This window comes from Saimiri boliviensis, chromosome 5 (assembly GCF_048565385.1).
Source record: "Saimiri boliviensis isolate mSaiBol1 chromosome 5, mSaiBol1.pri, whole genome shotgun sequence".
Taxonomy (NCBI): domain Eukaryota; kingdom Metazoa; phylum Chordata; class Mammalia; order Primates; family Cebidae; genus Saimiri; species Saimiri boliviensis.
The window spans coordinates 50,145,316-50,161,999 of NC_133453.1; the positions used below are offsets into that span (position 1 = coordinate 50,145,316).

A 16,684-nucleotide genomic window follows, 5' to 3' on the forward strand; every position below is an offset into this window, starting at 1 on the left:
CTTCTTTGAAAAAGATTTCCCAAAATGGATTGACCATGCCAAAATAAGAAAGGGGAATAGAGAGGAGGACGAAGGTAGTCACAGAAACCTTCACATCATGGGATGGAGCTGTTCTCTACGTGCCAATGTTTCCCAAAAGACATCTCCAAGCTTCATCCTTTCTCTAAGATCTGGGCTTATTAATGCAACTTTCTAATGCGAATCTTCCCCATCTCATAGAAATTCCACATGTTCTAAACTCCAGGATTCTCTTTCCCTACCCAGAGTCCACACCTCTCTTCCTGGGTTCTTCTCCTTGGTGAACGGCACCAGTACTCACCTGGTACCTAATTTATAAAACAACTCCTGTCCTTCATTCCAACTACACAAGGTCCTGCTTAGAAGAATGCTGCTTTTATTCATTTTATCTCCACTCCCAATGCCATAGGCACATAACATGTCTGTAGCATCTGACATTTTCTTTTCTGTTTTACCGTCTTTCATCTCCAACAGAACATGAGCTCCATGAGAGAGGGATCTGTCTGTCCTATTCAACACTGCATCCCTAGAATAGTCACTGATCATTTAATAAAGTCTTCTTTAAAGAAATATTGAATGAACACAGTAGTTAATTGTGAATTAATTCTTTCTAAATGATATGTGGTAATCATTAGAAACATTAGTTTTTGCCACTTATATTCAGTACAAATTAGTTTAATCACATTATTCTCATCCTAACACTGCTAAGAGGAGCTAACCCTGAAGGAATAAGAGTTTCACTGGGGGTAAAAAGAATAATGTGGGGGAGTACAGGCATTTTAGAGGGATGGAGATCTCACCAGGAAGAGACACGGGAGGGTGGTTGGAACCACTGAAAAAGTGGTACCAGATATTGGTCATTCAAAGCAGAAATGAGGAAGATGAAGAGGTGAGACTGGGTTGCATAAAGGAACAAAATAATTGCTAATCTAACCCTGTACCTATGAAGGAATAAGTTAGCAGCTGAGAATATGGTTTTGGAATTTAAATCCTATGTTTATTATTTACTGGCTGTGTTGTCATGGGAAACTTAATCACTCTACAGTTCTCATCTCTGAAATGGACATAACAATGCCTAACTCATAAGACAGTTAAAGATTAAATAAGGGATTACAGAAAAAGCTACAGAACCATGCTTTTATAAGTATTTTATATGTAATAAGCACTCAAATGGTAGCATAACTACTAATTTTTACAATGCTATCCCATAATTATAATTTTTGTTAAGATTCTTTTTGAATTTTGTTAGAAATTTTTTTTGAGGGAGTCTTGCTCTGTCACCCAGGCTGGAGTACAATGGCACAATCTCATTGCAACCTCCACCTCCCACATTCAAGTGATTGGAGATTTTTTTAACTAATTTTTGTTTTTTACTTATCTCTAAATTATTTAGCTATTTTGAAATTTTGAAGTTGCTTAAAAAAAAACTTTCATCTGGATTGGTAGAAATCACTAAAACAACAAAGATAATACACGAATCATCAACTGATGACTTAAGAAAACAGCACAGCTCATAATTTCTCTAAAACTCAGAACGAAGAAAAATGGACCTTTGTAAAGAAGGGTGAAATCCTCTACCCAAGCAATTGTCTTCCAAAAACATAAAAGCATAAATCAGTTATGTCACCCCCTGCTAAAACTCAGCTTCCCTTAGGAAAACATCCAAACTCTTGGTGTGATGCTCAAGCCTCCCAGGATCCCTGCTCAGGGCACTGGCATACATCCTTTTATTCCTCTCTCTCTGGCCATTCCCATGTGTGGTTTCCTCTGTCCCCAAGATCTTCACTGGGGGCTTCCATTCAGGACTCTGCTCAAATGCCACTTCCTAAGGGAAAGTCTCCCAGCCTAACAGCAGAAACAATAGCTTCTCCTCAGTCACTCTACGACCCTTCACTCTGTTTTACTTTCGCCTTAAATCACTCATCATTATCAGAAGTAAAATCATCTACTTATTTTGAAACCTGCTTTTTTCCCCAGTCATAGTCATATTTTTGAGAGCTTTTCATGTTGGCATATTGATCTAGTCTATTTCTTTTAACCCCTACATTAATATTTCACCTTAGGACTATACCATATTGAATGTATCCATTCCTCAATTAATGGCTATTTAGACGGTTTCTCTTTTTCAGTGTAAGAAAGCCACAGTAAGCAAGTAAGCATCCTTGTACACATCCTTCTGCATGTGTATGAGTTTCTCTAGGGAGGTATTTACCTAAAAATGTAATTTTAAGGCTATAGGGAATATCTAACTTGAGCTGAGCGTAGAATGCTAAATTGGTCTCCACAGTGGTTGTCTAGGTAATGGAATCTACAGGAACCGTCTTTACTCTTGTCTGCCATGCACCTTGACCATCACCTCAGCCTGTTAGATGGTGGCAGTCTAAGGGCAGTCTGCAATCACAAAAGGTACAGTACATACGGTGGTTGTCCTCCTTTCTTTAACTCAGCAAGTGCCTCAATCAACCACCCAGCCACTGAAGGTGGAAGAGAAAGGAAACCATGTGACAGCAGCAACTAAAAGCCCTGGATTCATTTATACTACCTTGCAACAACAGCCTTTTCTTCTTAACTGTGAATAGCTCAATTATAAGTAATGTTGTTATTAATAAGTCAGCCTGGTAGCTATATTATATAGTAAGATATTTCTTTGCAAAGACATTCTTTAAAAGGGACTATAAAAACCAAATGATTCCTTTTCAGTTCTTGATCATAAACTCTTCAGTTTTTGAGACTCCATAGCTTACAATGTTGATAATGAGAACCTACATTTGAAATAGCTCTAAGGAGCTTTTCCTACAAAAATGGGTATTAATATCTTTGGAGGTAAAATATGAAGGGAATAGGAAAATAGAAATCTACCCACATACAAATAATGGCTACAATTATAATTATTTCATATGCCAGCTATTACAAAGATGGTAGCTTATAATGCCGAAAATGTGGCACTAGGAAGAATATAAGCAATTTATTATTTAATGTGGCTTATTTATATCACTAGGTAGGTCATTTTTTCATATGTACTATGACACAGACAATATGTGTGTGTCCTCCATATATTAGCAGAGGACTTAGTAAGACAGGAATAATCCATAATAGCTCATATTTTAACAAATCCAAAGCTCTCAAGTTTGTACAAAAGGAAAAATGAAATCCATTGGTGATGGACTCACACTGACCTATCCTCAGTCCTACCCAATCACTCATGTCTAACAGAACATTGCCAGCTGTCCTGCTGGCTAAAAGCAAAACGAAACAAAACAAAACTGAAATCACTAACTTTGTGTTCTCTGATTAGAAAAGCTCTAATTAGCTCCATTCTCGAATACTCAACTGTGTTAAAATAATTCCATCTCAGACACCCTGAGTGCACTAATATTTTAATATTTTGTGTGTCAAGACATCCTTTCAAGTATTGTGCCTATGAATCAGAGAGACAGTGCATATGTTTAGTTTTCTCTGAAACATTTAGGACTGTGCTAAACATGAACTCTCTGGATAAATGTTTGTGGTGATGGTTTATGACTTGTCCCAGCAGGTGGCTCAGGCCTACTGTATTTTCTGAGCAGTGTACTGGGAGAGATCCTCAGAATCCCTAAGTCCCTCACCCCTGAAATCATGCCTGTTCTAAAATAGAATCAGTACAGTCTTAGATGGCTCTGCAGGTGGTTGACATTTAAGCTTACCTTTAAAGCCAGGATATAAATGCCAAAGAGACCAGAACCAAGTATTCATCTCTTGTATTCCCACCAGTATGTAGTTTTGAGTTGAGCAGATCCAGAATGAACATCCATAAATGTCTAGCTACTGTAGCTTTCCTATCTTTGGCTAATTTGGAATTTCTAGATTATAGTCCATGTTTCATTAGCTTCTTTATAAATGGAATATGCCTTCCTAGTTCCTTCCTCTCCCTGATCCCCTAAATTTTAAAAACTTCATGACATGGCCAGATAATTTTTTTCCAACTTAGATCCCAGTGAGTTATTGGACAGATTTTACTGCTAATGCATAGCTCTCCCAGTTTAAACTACTTTTCAGTTGGGTTTATTTTTGAGGGAGCTAGGGAGCTGTAGCAGCTGGAACTATAGGATTTAGCAGAGTAAAGTGCCTGTGCCTTTCTGCCGGACAGAACACTCTGGCAGGCAGTCAAAAGATCTGGGGGAACTTCCCGAACTGTGCAGCCTTGGATACACCCTGAGTCCATCCACCTGGCTTCCATGTTGCTAAAGTAGTACAGTCTTATAATCTCAAACTCTTTCAGAGTTTGCAATAATTCTGTGATTATTAAAACTCAGATAAAGTTCAACAAGGTTTAATCTCATCTTGGTCTTAGGAAACTAAAACTCATCACAAGACAGGGGAGAATCCTGAAGATCATTTGATGATGTTTTAAGTCATTCACTTTCGGAGAGTGCTATTGATTGGGTAGGATTTTTTTAAAACTTACTTCACAAATAATTTTTTTAAATATTAAAATTCATGCCCTTTGATTGATCAAGAAGAAGGCAGGATCATGTATCTTTTTTCCTAGTCCCAGAGTTTAATACAGGTTATATATCCTTTGGCAAATCACCTACCCCCATAAAAAATAAAACTGTTTTCAAATCTCAGATCTCTAATCCTTAGAACTTAAAGGAAAAAAACGACCCTTTTTTCCATTAGTCAATTACAGGAAGCATTAATTTTTCCATATTACCATGCTATAAATCTGATTTCAAAGTAATTAATGAAAAAAGAAGCATTTAACTTTTTTTTAAAATTTCAACTGACCCTGCAAATGAGATTTTTAAACCAAGGTACCAGGAGAAAAATAAGACCTTAGGTTCTAAATCCCCTGTCATATGAAATAAATTATTCTCTCTTTCATGCATCCAAATGGTGGTAGTTATATGGCATCCTTGGGAGAATTAAAGAAATGGTCACTCTCCTGGCCAACTTGGTGAAACCCCGTCTCTACTAAAAATACAAAAAATAGCTGGGCTTGGTGGCACGTGCCTGGGGTCCCACCTACTTGGGAGGCTGAGGCGGAAGAATCACTTGAACCCAGGAGGCGGAGGTTGCAGTGAGCCGAGTTTGCACCACTGCACTCCAGCCTGGCGACAGAGCAAGACTCCGTCTCAAAAAAAAAAAAAAAAAAAAAAAAGAAATGGTCACTCAAGTCATTCTGTATGTTCTGTGGTTCTGAGGAGCCCTCACTGAGAAAGGCTGGCGGAGTCAGAAAAAAAAAATCGGGTTCTCTAAACAGTGTGTAGTGTTTTTTGTGTTTTGGACGTTTTAAAAAGAGAGATGCTCTGGAAAAGGAGACAGAACATATTTAAGCCCTACTTTTAGCATGTGAAGGAGTTAGATTATACATTTTATTAAATATTCTGATGAGTTAAATGGAACTAATACTCAAATGCCACTGAATCCCCCCCGCCCACTGATAGTAACAATGACAGCATCACCGACTGCCTCCTGCATGTTTGCTATCTGCCTAACTCCATTCTAAGTGCTTTGCATCAGTTCTCCTGTAATCCTCTCTAATATAAGTATCTCCAGATTTACAGATGAATAAAACTAAGACTCAGCGCATGCAGCATGCCACAATTGTCCAGTTAAATAAGGAGCACAGGCAGGATGGAAGCCAGGCCAGGTCCATCAAAGGGCCTCAATTAGCACCAAGGCCTACTCTGAAGGGTGCAAGACTTTAGGCTTGTATCCTCAGGCAAGCTGTAAAATAAGCGGTCTGGACTATACTATCTCTGTATCTGTTTTCCAGTATGCTAGAGTTAATTTACCAAGACACACAGTGTTAAAAAAAAAAAAAAAAAAAAAAGGAAAAAGATTAACTTCTTTTACTATGATTTTATATAAAACAATTGGAATTTAAAATAGGACGCAAAACATTGTCTTTATGAAACACTTGCTTTTGAATGAAATGGAGGATGTAGCACTCTAATATTCACTTTCAAAATTGTAACAATAAAGTTACACAAAATGATATAAATTTTAACCCCTGTAGAAATGTTGGGCTGGTTATTCAATTTCAGGAGTTACAGTGTGGTTGTGTGTGTGTGCGTGTGTGTGTGTGTGTGTGTGTGTGTGTGTGCGCTTTACCACACTTTTTATATAATAAATGAAATTGTGTGTGTGGGGGGTGTGTGGGGTGTGTGTGTGTGTGTGTGTGTATGTGTGTGTGCATGCTTTACCATACTTTTTATATAATAAATGAAAAACACAAACAAAAACCAAAAAACTGAGTTCTGGAGAATGACTTCAATAGAACCATAATTAAAAAGAAAAGAACACAAAGCCACTTTAAGTCTGCAATCCACCTTCCTCAAACACTGTGAGTAAAGTCTTCCACTGCCACAGAGCACTCATTTATTTCACATTTTAAAAACTGACACTGATGGTTACAATAGAACTGATGTTGTAGCTAAACGATATTCTACAATGCCTGTAAGTTGGCTGGCAGGCTTCCACATGGAATCTTCCTACCTCTGTGAAAAACTGGGCAGTGACCAAGAATACTCATACACTGGGCTTAAAGCCACAGTCAATTACGTGTACTGCTCTGGCAAAGAAAACACAGCCCAAACAGGTCTCATTTCACCAGTGCTAAGAAAAGTTATTACCTTTTATTTAATTAACTAGCCAGATGACATCAAATCACCAGTTTTTTTATACATACCCTACAAAATTGAAAGTATAAAAGTATTTCATTTTCCAGTACTGATTAACTTAATTAGACTAATCATTTTTTCTTCTTTTCTTTTTTGTCACCCACCCATGCTGGGTGACAAGGCAAGACCCTGTTTCACAGTATGATCACAATGGTGTGATCACAGCTCATTGCAGCCTTGACTTCCTTTTGGGCTCAAGAGATCCTCCCACCTCAGCCTCCCAAGTAGCTTGGGATGTGCCACCATGCCCAGCTAATGTTATTTGTTGTAGAGACAGGGTCTCACTCTGTTGCCTAGGCTGGTCTTGAACTCCTGGGCTCAAGCCATCCTCCTGCCTCAGCCTCCCAAAGTGCTGGGATTACAGGCGTGAGCTACACCCAGACTAGACTAATCTTTAAGAAGACAATCTTTGTTTATAAGAACAAAACATTCTATTATATAAAGGCTGTATCAGGAGTGCACTTCTGATTTAATATAACTCCATTTGACAATCTAGTCATCACAAATTTGGGCAGAACAATTTCAATTGGACTAAGATATGTTTAAGGGGAAATGTTAGTTATTTTGGAAATCACAAATATCTTGACCTTGCAGGTTTAATCATCTGTATTGTACTATCAACTTGTATTTTTGATATTGTACTATCAACTTGTATTTTTACCAGATTCAATGGGTCTCGTAGTTATAAACAGCATAATATGTCAGAAGATTGACAGAAAAAAGCAAAACAAAATAAGCTGAACTACTAATACATGCTGGTCATTGCTGAAGCAATTGCCACGTTTTATCTTATCTACTCTTCATAAAAAAAACCTTAAGAAGCAGGTACTAATAATATCCCTATTTACAGATAACAAAACAGAGATGAAAAAGTTCTGTAACTTGTCCAAGGCCATATGGTTCCAAGTTGCAGAGCCAGGCAATCTGACTCAACCTCTGCTCATAATCACTATGTGATCCTTAAAGTCCTGCTCCTTTTATTTTTCTCTCCTTTGCTTATGTCTTAGGCCCACCTAGGAACACCCACAGAGGGTACTTGGCTCAGGTGATGATATTAGGGGGGATGCTCAGGAATTCAGTTGCTGCTGAAGCAATATATGGAAACAGGTTACAGTAATACTGTAATGACACAATTCCATATAACACAAAATATTCTCAAGCATAAGGATGCTTACTTTAAGCAATAAAGCACAGACCAATATTTCAATAAATGAGAAACCTGAGATAATATCTTGGAGACAATTATAACTTATTTTCTTCAGCCCATTTCTCTTCTTAGACCACAAGATTTCCTTGTTGATCTTACCCACAACATTCATGATTTTAACTGTCACAAATCTATATCCACTGTCCTAACCTCCCCAGTAAGCTTCAGGCTTATAATAGTCAACTGTCTGCTAGACCTCCCATCTAGATGTTTCAACTTCAAACTAAACGAAAAGCAAAACACTAAACACCCCCACCCCATTCTACATCTCCTTTCTGAATTTCCTATTAGATTTTTGGAATGCCATACCAAGCTGGAAATGTGGGGGTCTCTACCTTACTACCACATCCAAATAATTCTGTCAATTTTATTTCCCGAATCCCTACTCTCAATTTCTGTTGCTACTGCTGCACTTCGGGCCTGTACCATCTCTTATTTAGGCTATTTTAAGAACCTTCTCAGTGGATTCCTGGCTTCAAAGTTACCCTCCATAGCAAGGTTCAAAGCAGGGAGGGACATGTGAAAATCTATGGCCATCCCTGCTTTGAACCTTGCTATGGCTCCCTACTGCCTCCAGAAGAAATTCAGGTTGCTGATCCCAGCATCCCTCTGGCCTCAACTTCTGTTTTCTCCAACACCCTTCCCTTTAGTATTTCAGCCCCTGCATCCTATTAATCTGGGGTTCTTTGGGCCTAAATAACTGTTCAGTTAAATTGAACAAATGTCTAGGATTTTGATTTTTAAATACAGAGCAATACTTGGTCCTGTAGAGCATGTAGAGTTCATTATTCCAAATTTACTATGAGAATTAAATCACCTTTTAAAACATTTTTATTGTGGTAAAAACCATTTGAAAAGAAGAATTAATCCTCCGGTAAGGAATCAGAAGGGGGAAAAGGTTATTTAAGGTCCACCCTCTTTTTGCTTTTTAATAAAAAATTGAGTTATTCTATTTCTATTCTGTTTCTTCACAGTGCCAATTGCCATCAGAAGTCTTTGAAAGCAGTGAAGAGTGGTATATGAGTAAGGATCTCATCAGAGGCAGGCACCATTCTGACTTAATTCAGGGTCTTGGTTACGTAAGTGACAGAAGAGCTGGGAAGTCAGAGCACTGTGCGAACCACAGGCAGCCTCTCCATGGCCGCAGGCAGAAGAATAAAGAGAGGAGAGAATGTTGTTGGAGCTCAGGGTCACCCACAGTGGGTGGAGCCTCAGTGAGATGCAACAGCTCACAGAGTCTCCGGAGCTAAGAGACAAGGCTGAGAGTCTAGAAAGCAGGACAGAGTGTCCAAGTGAAGACAGCTACAGAGAGGGCTTTAGAGATCTGTAGCCTCCCCTCATGTCTTCAGCTGAGTACCAACCAGCACATGCACGAAAGTAAACTACCAGAGGCCAGAAAGAGGACTAGAGGGAACCACCTCCAAATCTTACACAAATATGCCATATGAAGCTGGAAAGAGAGACGTAAATGCCCTGCTTTTTCCCCCTGCCTCACTTCTTCTAGTCCTCCCCTCACCTATGCCTCTCATTAGCCTGGTGGTCCTCAACCTTAGCTGTACACACTAGAATTAACTAGGAAGCTGTAAAAACTCTGAATGTCTAGGTACACCCCTAGAAAGACTCATGTAATTGGTCTGGGTACAGTCTGGACATTAGGAGCTTTCAAAGCTGTCTTAGGTGAGTTTAATGGTTGAGAAACAATACACTAGCTGAACCCAGGTAGAAGACAGAACAGACCCAGGGAAACCAAACCCAACGAGAAAAAAAATCACAATTGTTTAAAGAAACGATTGACTCTAGGTTGAAACTTTAAATTAGGAAACATTTTCTTCAGTTAATAGAAAGGAAATAAAGTTTGTCAAACATTGTCATTGTCTATTTCTCTTAATTTCTTATAGAAATAGCAGATTTAAATACAAACACATATGGTTGCTTTCTTTTAGTTATAGCAACTTCACATTTTAGGAATAGACATGTCATACTTTTCTGTAAGGAAAGAATGCTTAAGTGGAGCTGGCTCCACATGTAGAGCCAACAGAGCAGAAAGATCTCTAAAGAGCAAGGTACACATTAATGGTGAGAAACAGTACACAACAAGAAACTCTAGACACTTACAGCGCTTTTTTTTCGGAGTCTCACTCTGTTGCCCAGGCTGGCATGCAGTGGTGTGATCTCAATTCACTGCAACTTCTGCCTCCTGGGTTCAAGTGATTCTTGTGCCTCAGCCTCCCTATTAGCTGGGACTATGGGTGTGTGCCACCACGCCCAGCAAACTTTTTTATTTTTAGTACAGATGGGATTTCACCATGTTGGTCAGGCTAGCCTCGAACTCCTGACCTCAAGTGATGCACCTGCCTCAGCCTCCCAAAGTGCTAGCATTAACAGGTGTGAGCCACTGTGCTCTATAGATTTTTTTTTAATGACTAAAAGAATTACATGGGAAATTTTAGGTGGAAGAAATATTTTAAAATATCCTGTGTCTTCATGGTAGACAAAAATGCAGGGAGTCATGTAATAATAAAAAAAAATATGTAAGAGCCTCATCCATGTAATATCATGGAATTAGGGATTATGGTGGGTTATATCACCATATAGTCTTATTAGATATAATGGACATCTTTAGATGCCATATATTCAGGCTTCATCTATGTCAGCAGAGGCTGAGAATAAAGACTTAAAACAGTCCACTTTATCTACTTAAGTTCTGCTTCATAAATACCTAAGACAGGTGGACCCTCCATGGAATAATATGTTTACTAAGTTGGTGTTCCTATACCTGAAAACATTTACTGTGACGGTCTCCTAGCACACAGCTAGGTAGCCTATAGGTCTTTTCTGAGGGGTGGGAGAGCACAGGAAGCCATTCTTTGTTTATTTGAGACAATCCAACCAGGTTCATGACTTCCTTTCCTTTTGTTTCTATTTTGAGGAGGAACAGAAACAGAAAGCCCCATTTCCACTCCAACCCTACCCTCAACACAAATTACAATACCTTAAAATGTAGTAGAAGGAGGTATAAACTATAAAAAGATTAAGTTCAATTGTTGAGGGGGCAGCAATGGTAAGCATGTCCTTACCTGATGTGACCGATCAGTTCAATAAGCTTGTGACTAAAAAAATATGCTGTCAGCTCAGACACATGACTCAGGACCGAACAGACCCCAAAGAGGGTTGTAGTCCCATTCAGGTCTTCCAAATGCCAGTAGAGAAAGGTGAACACAAAGCCATATCCAAAACCCATGAACCAAGCCACGAATAGCACCGAGCCGTACTGCACGCTGCAGAGCAGCTTGATTAAGTCCCAAAAGTTGAAGGCCTGCGAGTGGCTTGTGGTGGTTGGCGTCTCCTCAGAGGACTCTGTGGAGTTGTTCCTTTCCACCTGTGGGATCTCCACCTCTTTCCCTTTCGAATCATTGCTTTTGAAATGGTTGTAGCGGAACCGGAACTGAGTGGCAACGATCAAGGCCATGGTCATGAGAACACCGAAGACGATGAAGACGATCTGGTAATTCCTGTACTCAGGGGGCTTACACCCCTTTCCGTCAATGAGCACTTCGATGTGGGTGTAGTCAATCCCGATGCCCACAGACAGCATCGCCAGGCCCCAGCCCAGGGAGCCCCACATGCGCTGCAACCCATAACGATCTCTGTGTTTTCCCAGATACTGGAGTGTGACTGTGTCTACGATTGTGACAGAAGAGGCACTGAAAAATTCTCCTATTATGACCACTACCAAGATCACCAAGAATATAGCTTCGACTTCCTGTTGATCATAAATAAGCGTGACTTGGTCAGAAGGTAAAGGTTTGGTGGTGGTGACAATAACAGTGGTTGTCTCCTTGGTTACATTTCCTGGGGGGGCAGGGGTTGCTGTGCTTGAGTTCAAAGTCAAGTCCATCATACGGTTAGTAATTTCATCTGTCTGGAGCTGAAGAGTGGGTTCACTATTCTTATTTGGAGCTGTTGGCAAAGCAACAGTGTCTGAGACTGTTTCCAAAAGCAGGCTTCTTTTGTCATGCATTTTTGGTGATATGGTGAGGAAAGAGGTAAAGGAAGAATTCGTTGGCAGGACAGTTAACTGGTGACTTGCATTGGTGGGGTGAGCTGTTGGGGGAATCTTTGGTACACATCTCAAGGTAGCAGGTTTGACAAATCCAATGCCCAGGTTGAATAAAACCCAACACAAAAGAGAAAAGAGGAGGACAATTTTGCCTTTTTTAAAGCGGTCTGCAACTACACCCCAAAAGGGGGCACTGCAGAATTCAATGAAGTAGCGAATACCTACTAATAGTCCACTCTGGCTTGGTGACATTCCCAGCTGTTTGTAATACACAGGCAAAAGGGGATACAGAGAGCCATAGGCCGAGTAAAAGAAAAAATAAAAGACCTTGGAAATCAGAAGATCGTTGTTTATCTTAACACAATGTTTCTCTATCCAGTCGATTTCCTCCTCAGGAATAGCAGATGTTTCTGTGGAGGAAGGTGTTTCATTCGAAGGTGGTTCTGGTTCCCTGGAAATACCATTAAAGGGATCTGCAAGCACATACTTCCTCTTCTGTTCCTCTTCATCATCCGTTAAGATAGCAACTTTGTCATCGGCCATGGCTTACCACCACCATCAGCAAGTTCACAACCTTCGGAATTTGTATTGTTGATCTGTAAAGTAAAATATAAAAGATGGCTTAGTAATGAAAATCATAACATGTAAACAGGAAATTAAGTAGTAATGAAAATCATAACATGCAAACAGGAAATTGCGGGAAATTAAGTAGTTACAAACTGTAACTAATATAATAATTGCCAAAGAGAATTCCCATCATTTACCACTTGCAGCCACAAAATACTGGTAAGGAAAAACAGCTTAAAAAAATCGAACACTCTTTGTGGCCACTGACTAATTACATCTTCTAATGGCAGGTTTACAGCTCAGATTCATTCCCAGTCTTTTCACTGATTTCCAAAAAAAAAGTACAAATGATAGGGATTATGTCTATACCAAATACAGAGTTGAAAATAAACACTGTTTATAGTTTCTCGATTTTACTATTCAAACAAATCCACTGCATTATGAAGTCTAGAATTCTTTAGAAAGTAAAGATAGCAAAACCATTCTGTTTCTAGGGAAAAACAGGTTGCACTTAACCACAACCACAAATATAATGAGAAAGAGGAAGCCAACGGCACTGTTGCAACTATATTGCCCACTGGAGCCATGACAAAGACCCTGCTAAGAAAGTAGTCTTCGCATTGCATATATTATGTACAGTTCTCCAGATGTGCTTTATAGATGGCAGTTTAAGAAAATGGCAAGAAAAAAAGAGCAGATAACACTTACTGAGCACTCTGCACCAGATAACATTTAAAGATCTTTACATGTATTCATTCATTCATATTCAGCACAATAGCCCTATTATCTTGTCCATTTTACAGATGAGAAGAGCAAGTCATGTCAGGTTTAACTAATAAGTGGCAGTGCCAGGATTTGAACCCTGATATCGTGGCTTCAGGAAACACGCTCTAAGATGGTAGTCCCCAACCTTTTGGCACCAGGGACTGGTTTCATGGAAGACAATTTTTCCACAGATGGGGAGGGGAGGATGGTTTGGGGATGAACTGCTGTTCCACCTCAGATCATCAGGGTGATTCTTAGATTCTCATACGGAGCACACAACCTAGAGCCCTCACATGCACAGTTCACAATAGGGTTTGTGCTCCTATGCAAATCTAACGTCTTGCTGATCTGACAGGGGGCAGAGCTGGTATGATAATGCTCACTGGCCTGCTCTTGCTGTGTGGCCCGGTTCCTAACAGGCCACAGACTGGTAGTGAGTGGTCCGTGGCCTGGAGGTTGGAGAACCCTGCTCTAAGACATACTAAACTGAAAAATAACACATTTTAGATAAGATGTCAGTAAACCTTTTTAAGAGACAGTGTTTTGGCCTGGCATGGTGGCTCATGCCTGTAATCCCAGCACTTAAGGAGGCCGAGGAGTGCAGATCACAAAGTCAGGAGGTCAAGACCATCATGGCCAACGTGGTGAAACCCCATCTCTATTAAAAATACAAAAATTAGCCAGGTGGGTGGCACGTGCCTGTAGTCTCAGCTACTGGGGAGGCTGAGGCAGGAGAATCGCATGAACCCGGGAGGCAGAGGTTGCAGTGAGCTGAGATCTTGCCACTACACTTCAGCCTGGGCAACAGAGTGAGACACCATCTCAAAAAAAAAAAAAAAAAAAAAAAGAAAAAGAAACTTTTTCATATAAGAGATTAGCAATATAAATTTATAGGAACTATGTCACATCCCATCAGAATTTCCCTTTCTTCTATTAAAGATTAAATTGTATGATTAAAAGAGTCAAAAAGTCTTACGTGCATCAAGAGTTATGTTATTGCAATGAACATATTCTGATTGTAGGAGTATTAATTCCTTTCACCATCTTTTCATTTCTTCTTCTTTTTTTTTTTTTTGAGAGACAAGGTCTTACTCTGTTACCCAGGCTGGAGTGCAGTGGTATAATTACAGCACTGCAGCCTCAACCTCCCGGTCCCAAGCCATCCTCACACCTCAGCCTCCTAAGTAGCTAGAACTACGGACACATGCCACCATGTCCAGCTAATTTTCGTATGGATGGGATTTTGCCATGTTACCCAGGCTGTTTGTTCTCCAACTCCTGGGCTCAAGTGATCCTCCTGCCTCGGCCTCCCAAAGTACTGGGATTACAAACGGGAGCCACTGCACCCAGCCTTCTTTCACTTTCTTTACTAGATAAAAATATCAATTTCTGAAAAGAACAAATAATTTCTCCTCAAATCTATTTTCTAAATTGATTTAATTCCTGAGCTCAAAATTGAAAGAAACATTTCTTGTGACTCAAATGTATAAAATTATATGATACTTCTGGGTAAAGAGAGCAGATCAAACACATGTCATTTGAATCCTTCCCTGAATCCACTAAAATGACAAACGCGCGCGCGCACACACACACACACACACACACACACACAGAGAGAGAGAGAGAGGGAGAGAGAGAGAGAGAGTCATAATTCAAGCTAGAAAGATTAAGGGGCACATGACAGCAATAAAATAAAATTCTGGAAAGCAGAAAGTAAACAATTGGTAAAAGACTTGGTAGATCTGAGAAAACTAAAACCTTGGTTGATTATAGGGAAAGCCAAGAACTAATACAATTTACTACTTAGAATCCCTCAAAGCCTCATGAGTTAGCTATATTAGATTTATCTTTAAGTAAGAGAAAGAGTGTATGTGTGAGTGAGAGAGAGAGAGAGAGTGTGTGTGTGTGTGTGTGTGTGTGTGTGTGTATGGGTTGGGGAGCTGCTCAAATAGAGCTGACACCAAAAGTCTAAACCCCAAACAAATAGGTTTTTTTCCTCTGGAAAGTAAAACTACAGAGGTTTTGGCCGGGTGTGGTGACTCACACTTGTAATCCCAGCTATTAAGAAAAAACCTGATTTGGAAACTACATAGATTTACAAAGTGCCTGTATTCCCAGCACTTTCGGAGGCCAAGGCGGGTGGATTAGTTGAGGTCAGGAGTTCAAGACCAGCCTGGCCAACTTGGCAAAACCCTGTCTCTACTAAAAATACAAAAATTAGTCAGACATGGTGGCAGGCACCTGTAATCCTAGCTACTTGAGAGGCTGAGGCAGGAGAATCACTTGAACCGAGAGATGGAGGTTGCAGTGTGCCGAGATCACACCACTGCACTCTCCAGTGTGGGTGACAGAGCGAAACTCTGCCTCAAAAAAACAAAAACAAACACAAACAAACAAAAATACACAGAGATTTTTCTGGCCATAGAGCACCAAGCAGACTTGTAAGCAGGGCCATGCTGAAAGCAGGGCATCAAGTGAACATACACATCCTGGATTCTGAGCCTTGGCCCCTTTCCCCATCCCACTTTTCTCAGGAGGTTCCTAGTGGCTAGCAAGACTTCCATCCTCTAGGCAGGAAAGTTGAAGCCTCTTCTCCAGAGAATCTGGTTAGCCTAAGAGTAATGACCGCTGTATGCTTATATTGAAGCCTCTCCAACTAAACAACACAACCCAATGACCCTACACAAGAGCTCAGAGTTAGTAAGGCCTTCCACTAAATATGAGGAGTAATTGCATATATATATACATATATATATCTTACAAAAATATCTTTCCCACTCTTTGACTCGCCATTTCAATCTTTAATGGTAGCTTATGAACAGAAATTCTGTTTGCCCAGGCTGCAGTGCAATGGTGCAATATCGGCTCACTGCAACCTCTGCCTCCTGGGTTCAAACGATTCTCCTGCCTCAGCCTCCCAAGTAGCTGGGATTACAGGCACCTGCCATCATGCACAGCTAATTTTTGTATTTTTAGTAAAAGTAGGGTTTCACCATTTTGGCCAGGCTGGTTTTGAACTCTTGGCCTCAGGTGATCTGCCTGCCTCAGCCTCCCAAAGTGATTACAGGTATGAAGCACCATGCCCAGCCAGAAATTCTTTATTTTAATGTAGTTCAATTATTTTTTCTTTCTTAATATATATAAAGGAAGAAATATATATATATATACACACACACACACACACACATATATATGTATATGACAAATAATGTATCCAGATATATAGAAGGTTTCTTCTTTAAAATCAACAGAAAAAATAATCAGTAGGAAATATCAGGTAACCCAATAGAAAAAATAAGCAAAAAGCTTGAATAGGCACCTCACAAAAGAGCCTATACAAATGGTCAATAAATATGTAAAAAGATATTCAACTTGATTAATCGCCAGTGAAAGCATTAAAAC

The 16,684-nt window shown here is 39.8% G+C and overlaps 2 protein-coding genes across 5 annotated transcripts in view; one reads left to right on the plus strand and one right to left on the minus strand.

The window, feature by feature from the left end:
• The window catches only part of NEMP2 (nuclear envelope integral membrane protein 2), an 86,368-nt gene extending 74,745 nt beyond the window's left edge, over positions 1 to 11,623 (plus strand). Inside the window, exon 10 of one of the 2 annotated variants that reach the window (XM_074399353.1) lies at positions 11,552 to 11,623. The gene's annotated coding sequence lies outside the window, so the exon portion shown is untranslated. Of the gene's footprint in view, positions 1 to 8,864; positions 10,974 to 11,551 lie in introns of those variants that run through there. The other variant, XM_039469877.2, reaches the window with a different exon arrangement.
• Positions 1 to 16,684, minus strand: part of MFSD6 (major facilitator superfamily domain containing 6) — an 80,844-nt gene that overhangs the window by 41,600 nt on the left and 22,560 nt on the right. For all 3 annotated transcript variants that reach the window (XM_010351565.3, XM_010351567.3, XM_010351566.3), the window contains exon 2: positions 10,968 to 12,546. In XM_010351565.3, coding sequence (XP_010349867.2) covers positions 10,968 to 12,493 — 1,526 coding nt within the window. In that variant the 5' untranslated portion in view covers positions 12,494 to 12,546. The remainder of the gene's footprint in view (positions 1 to 10,967; positions 12,547 to 16,684) is intronic.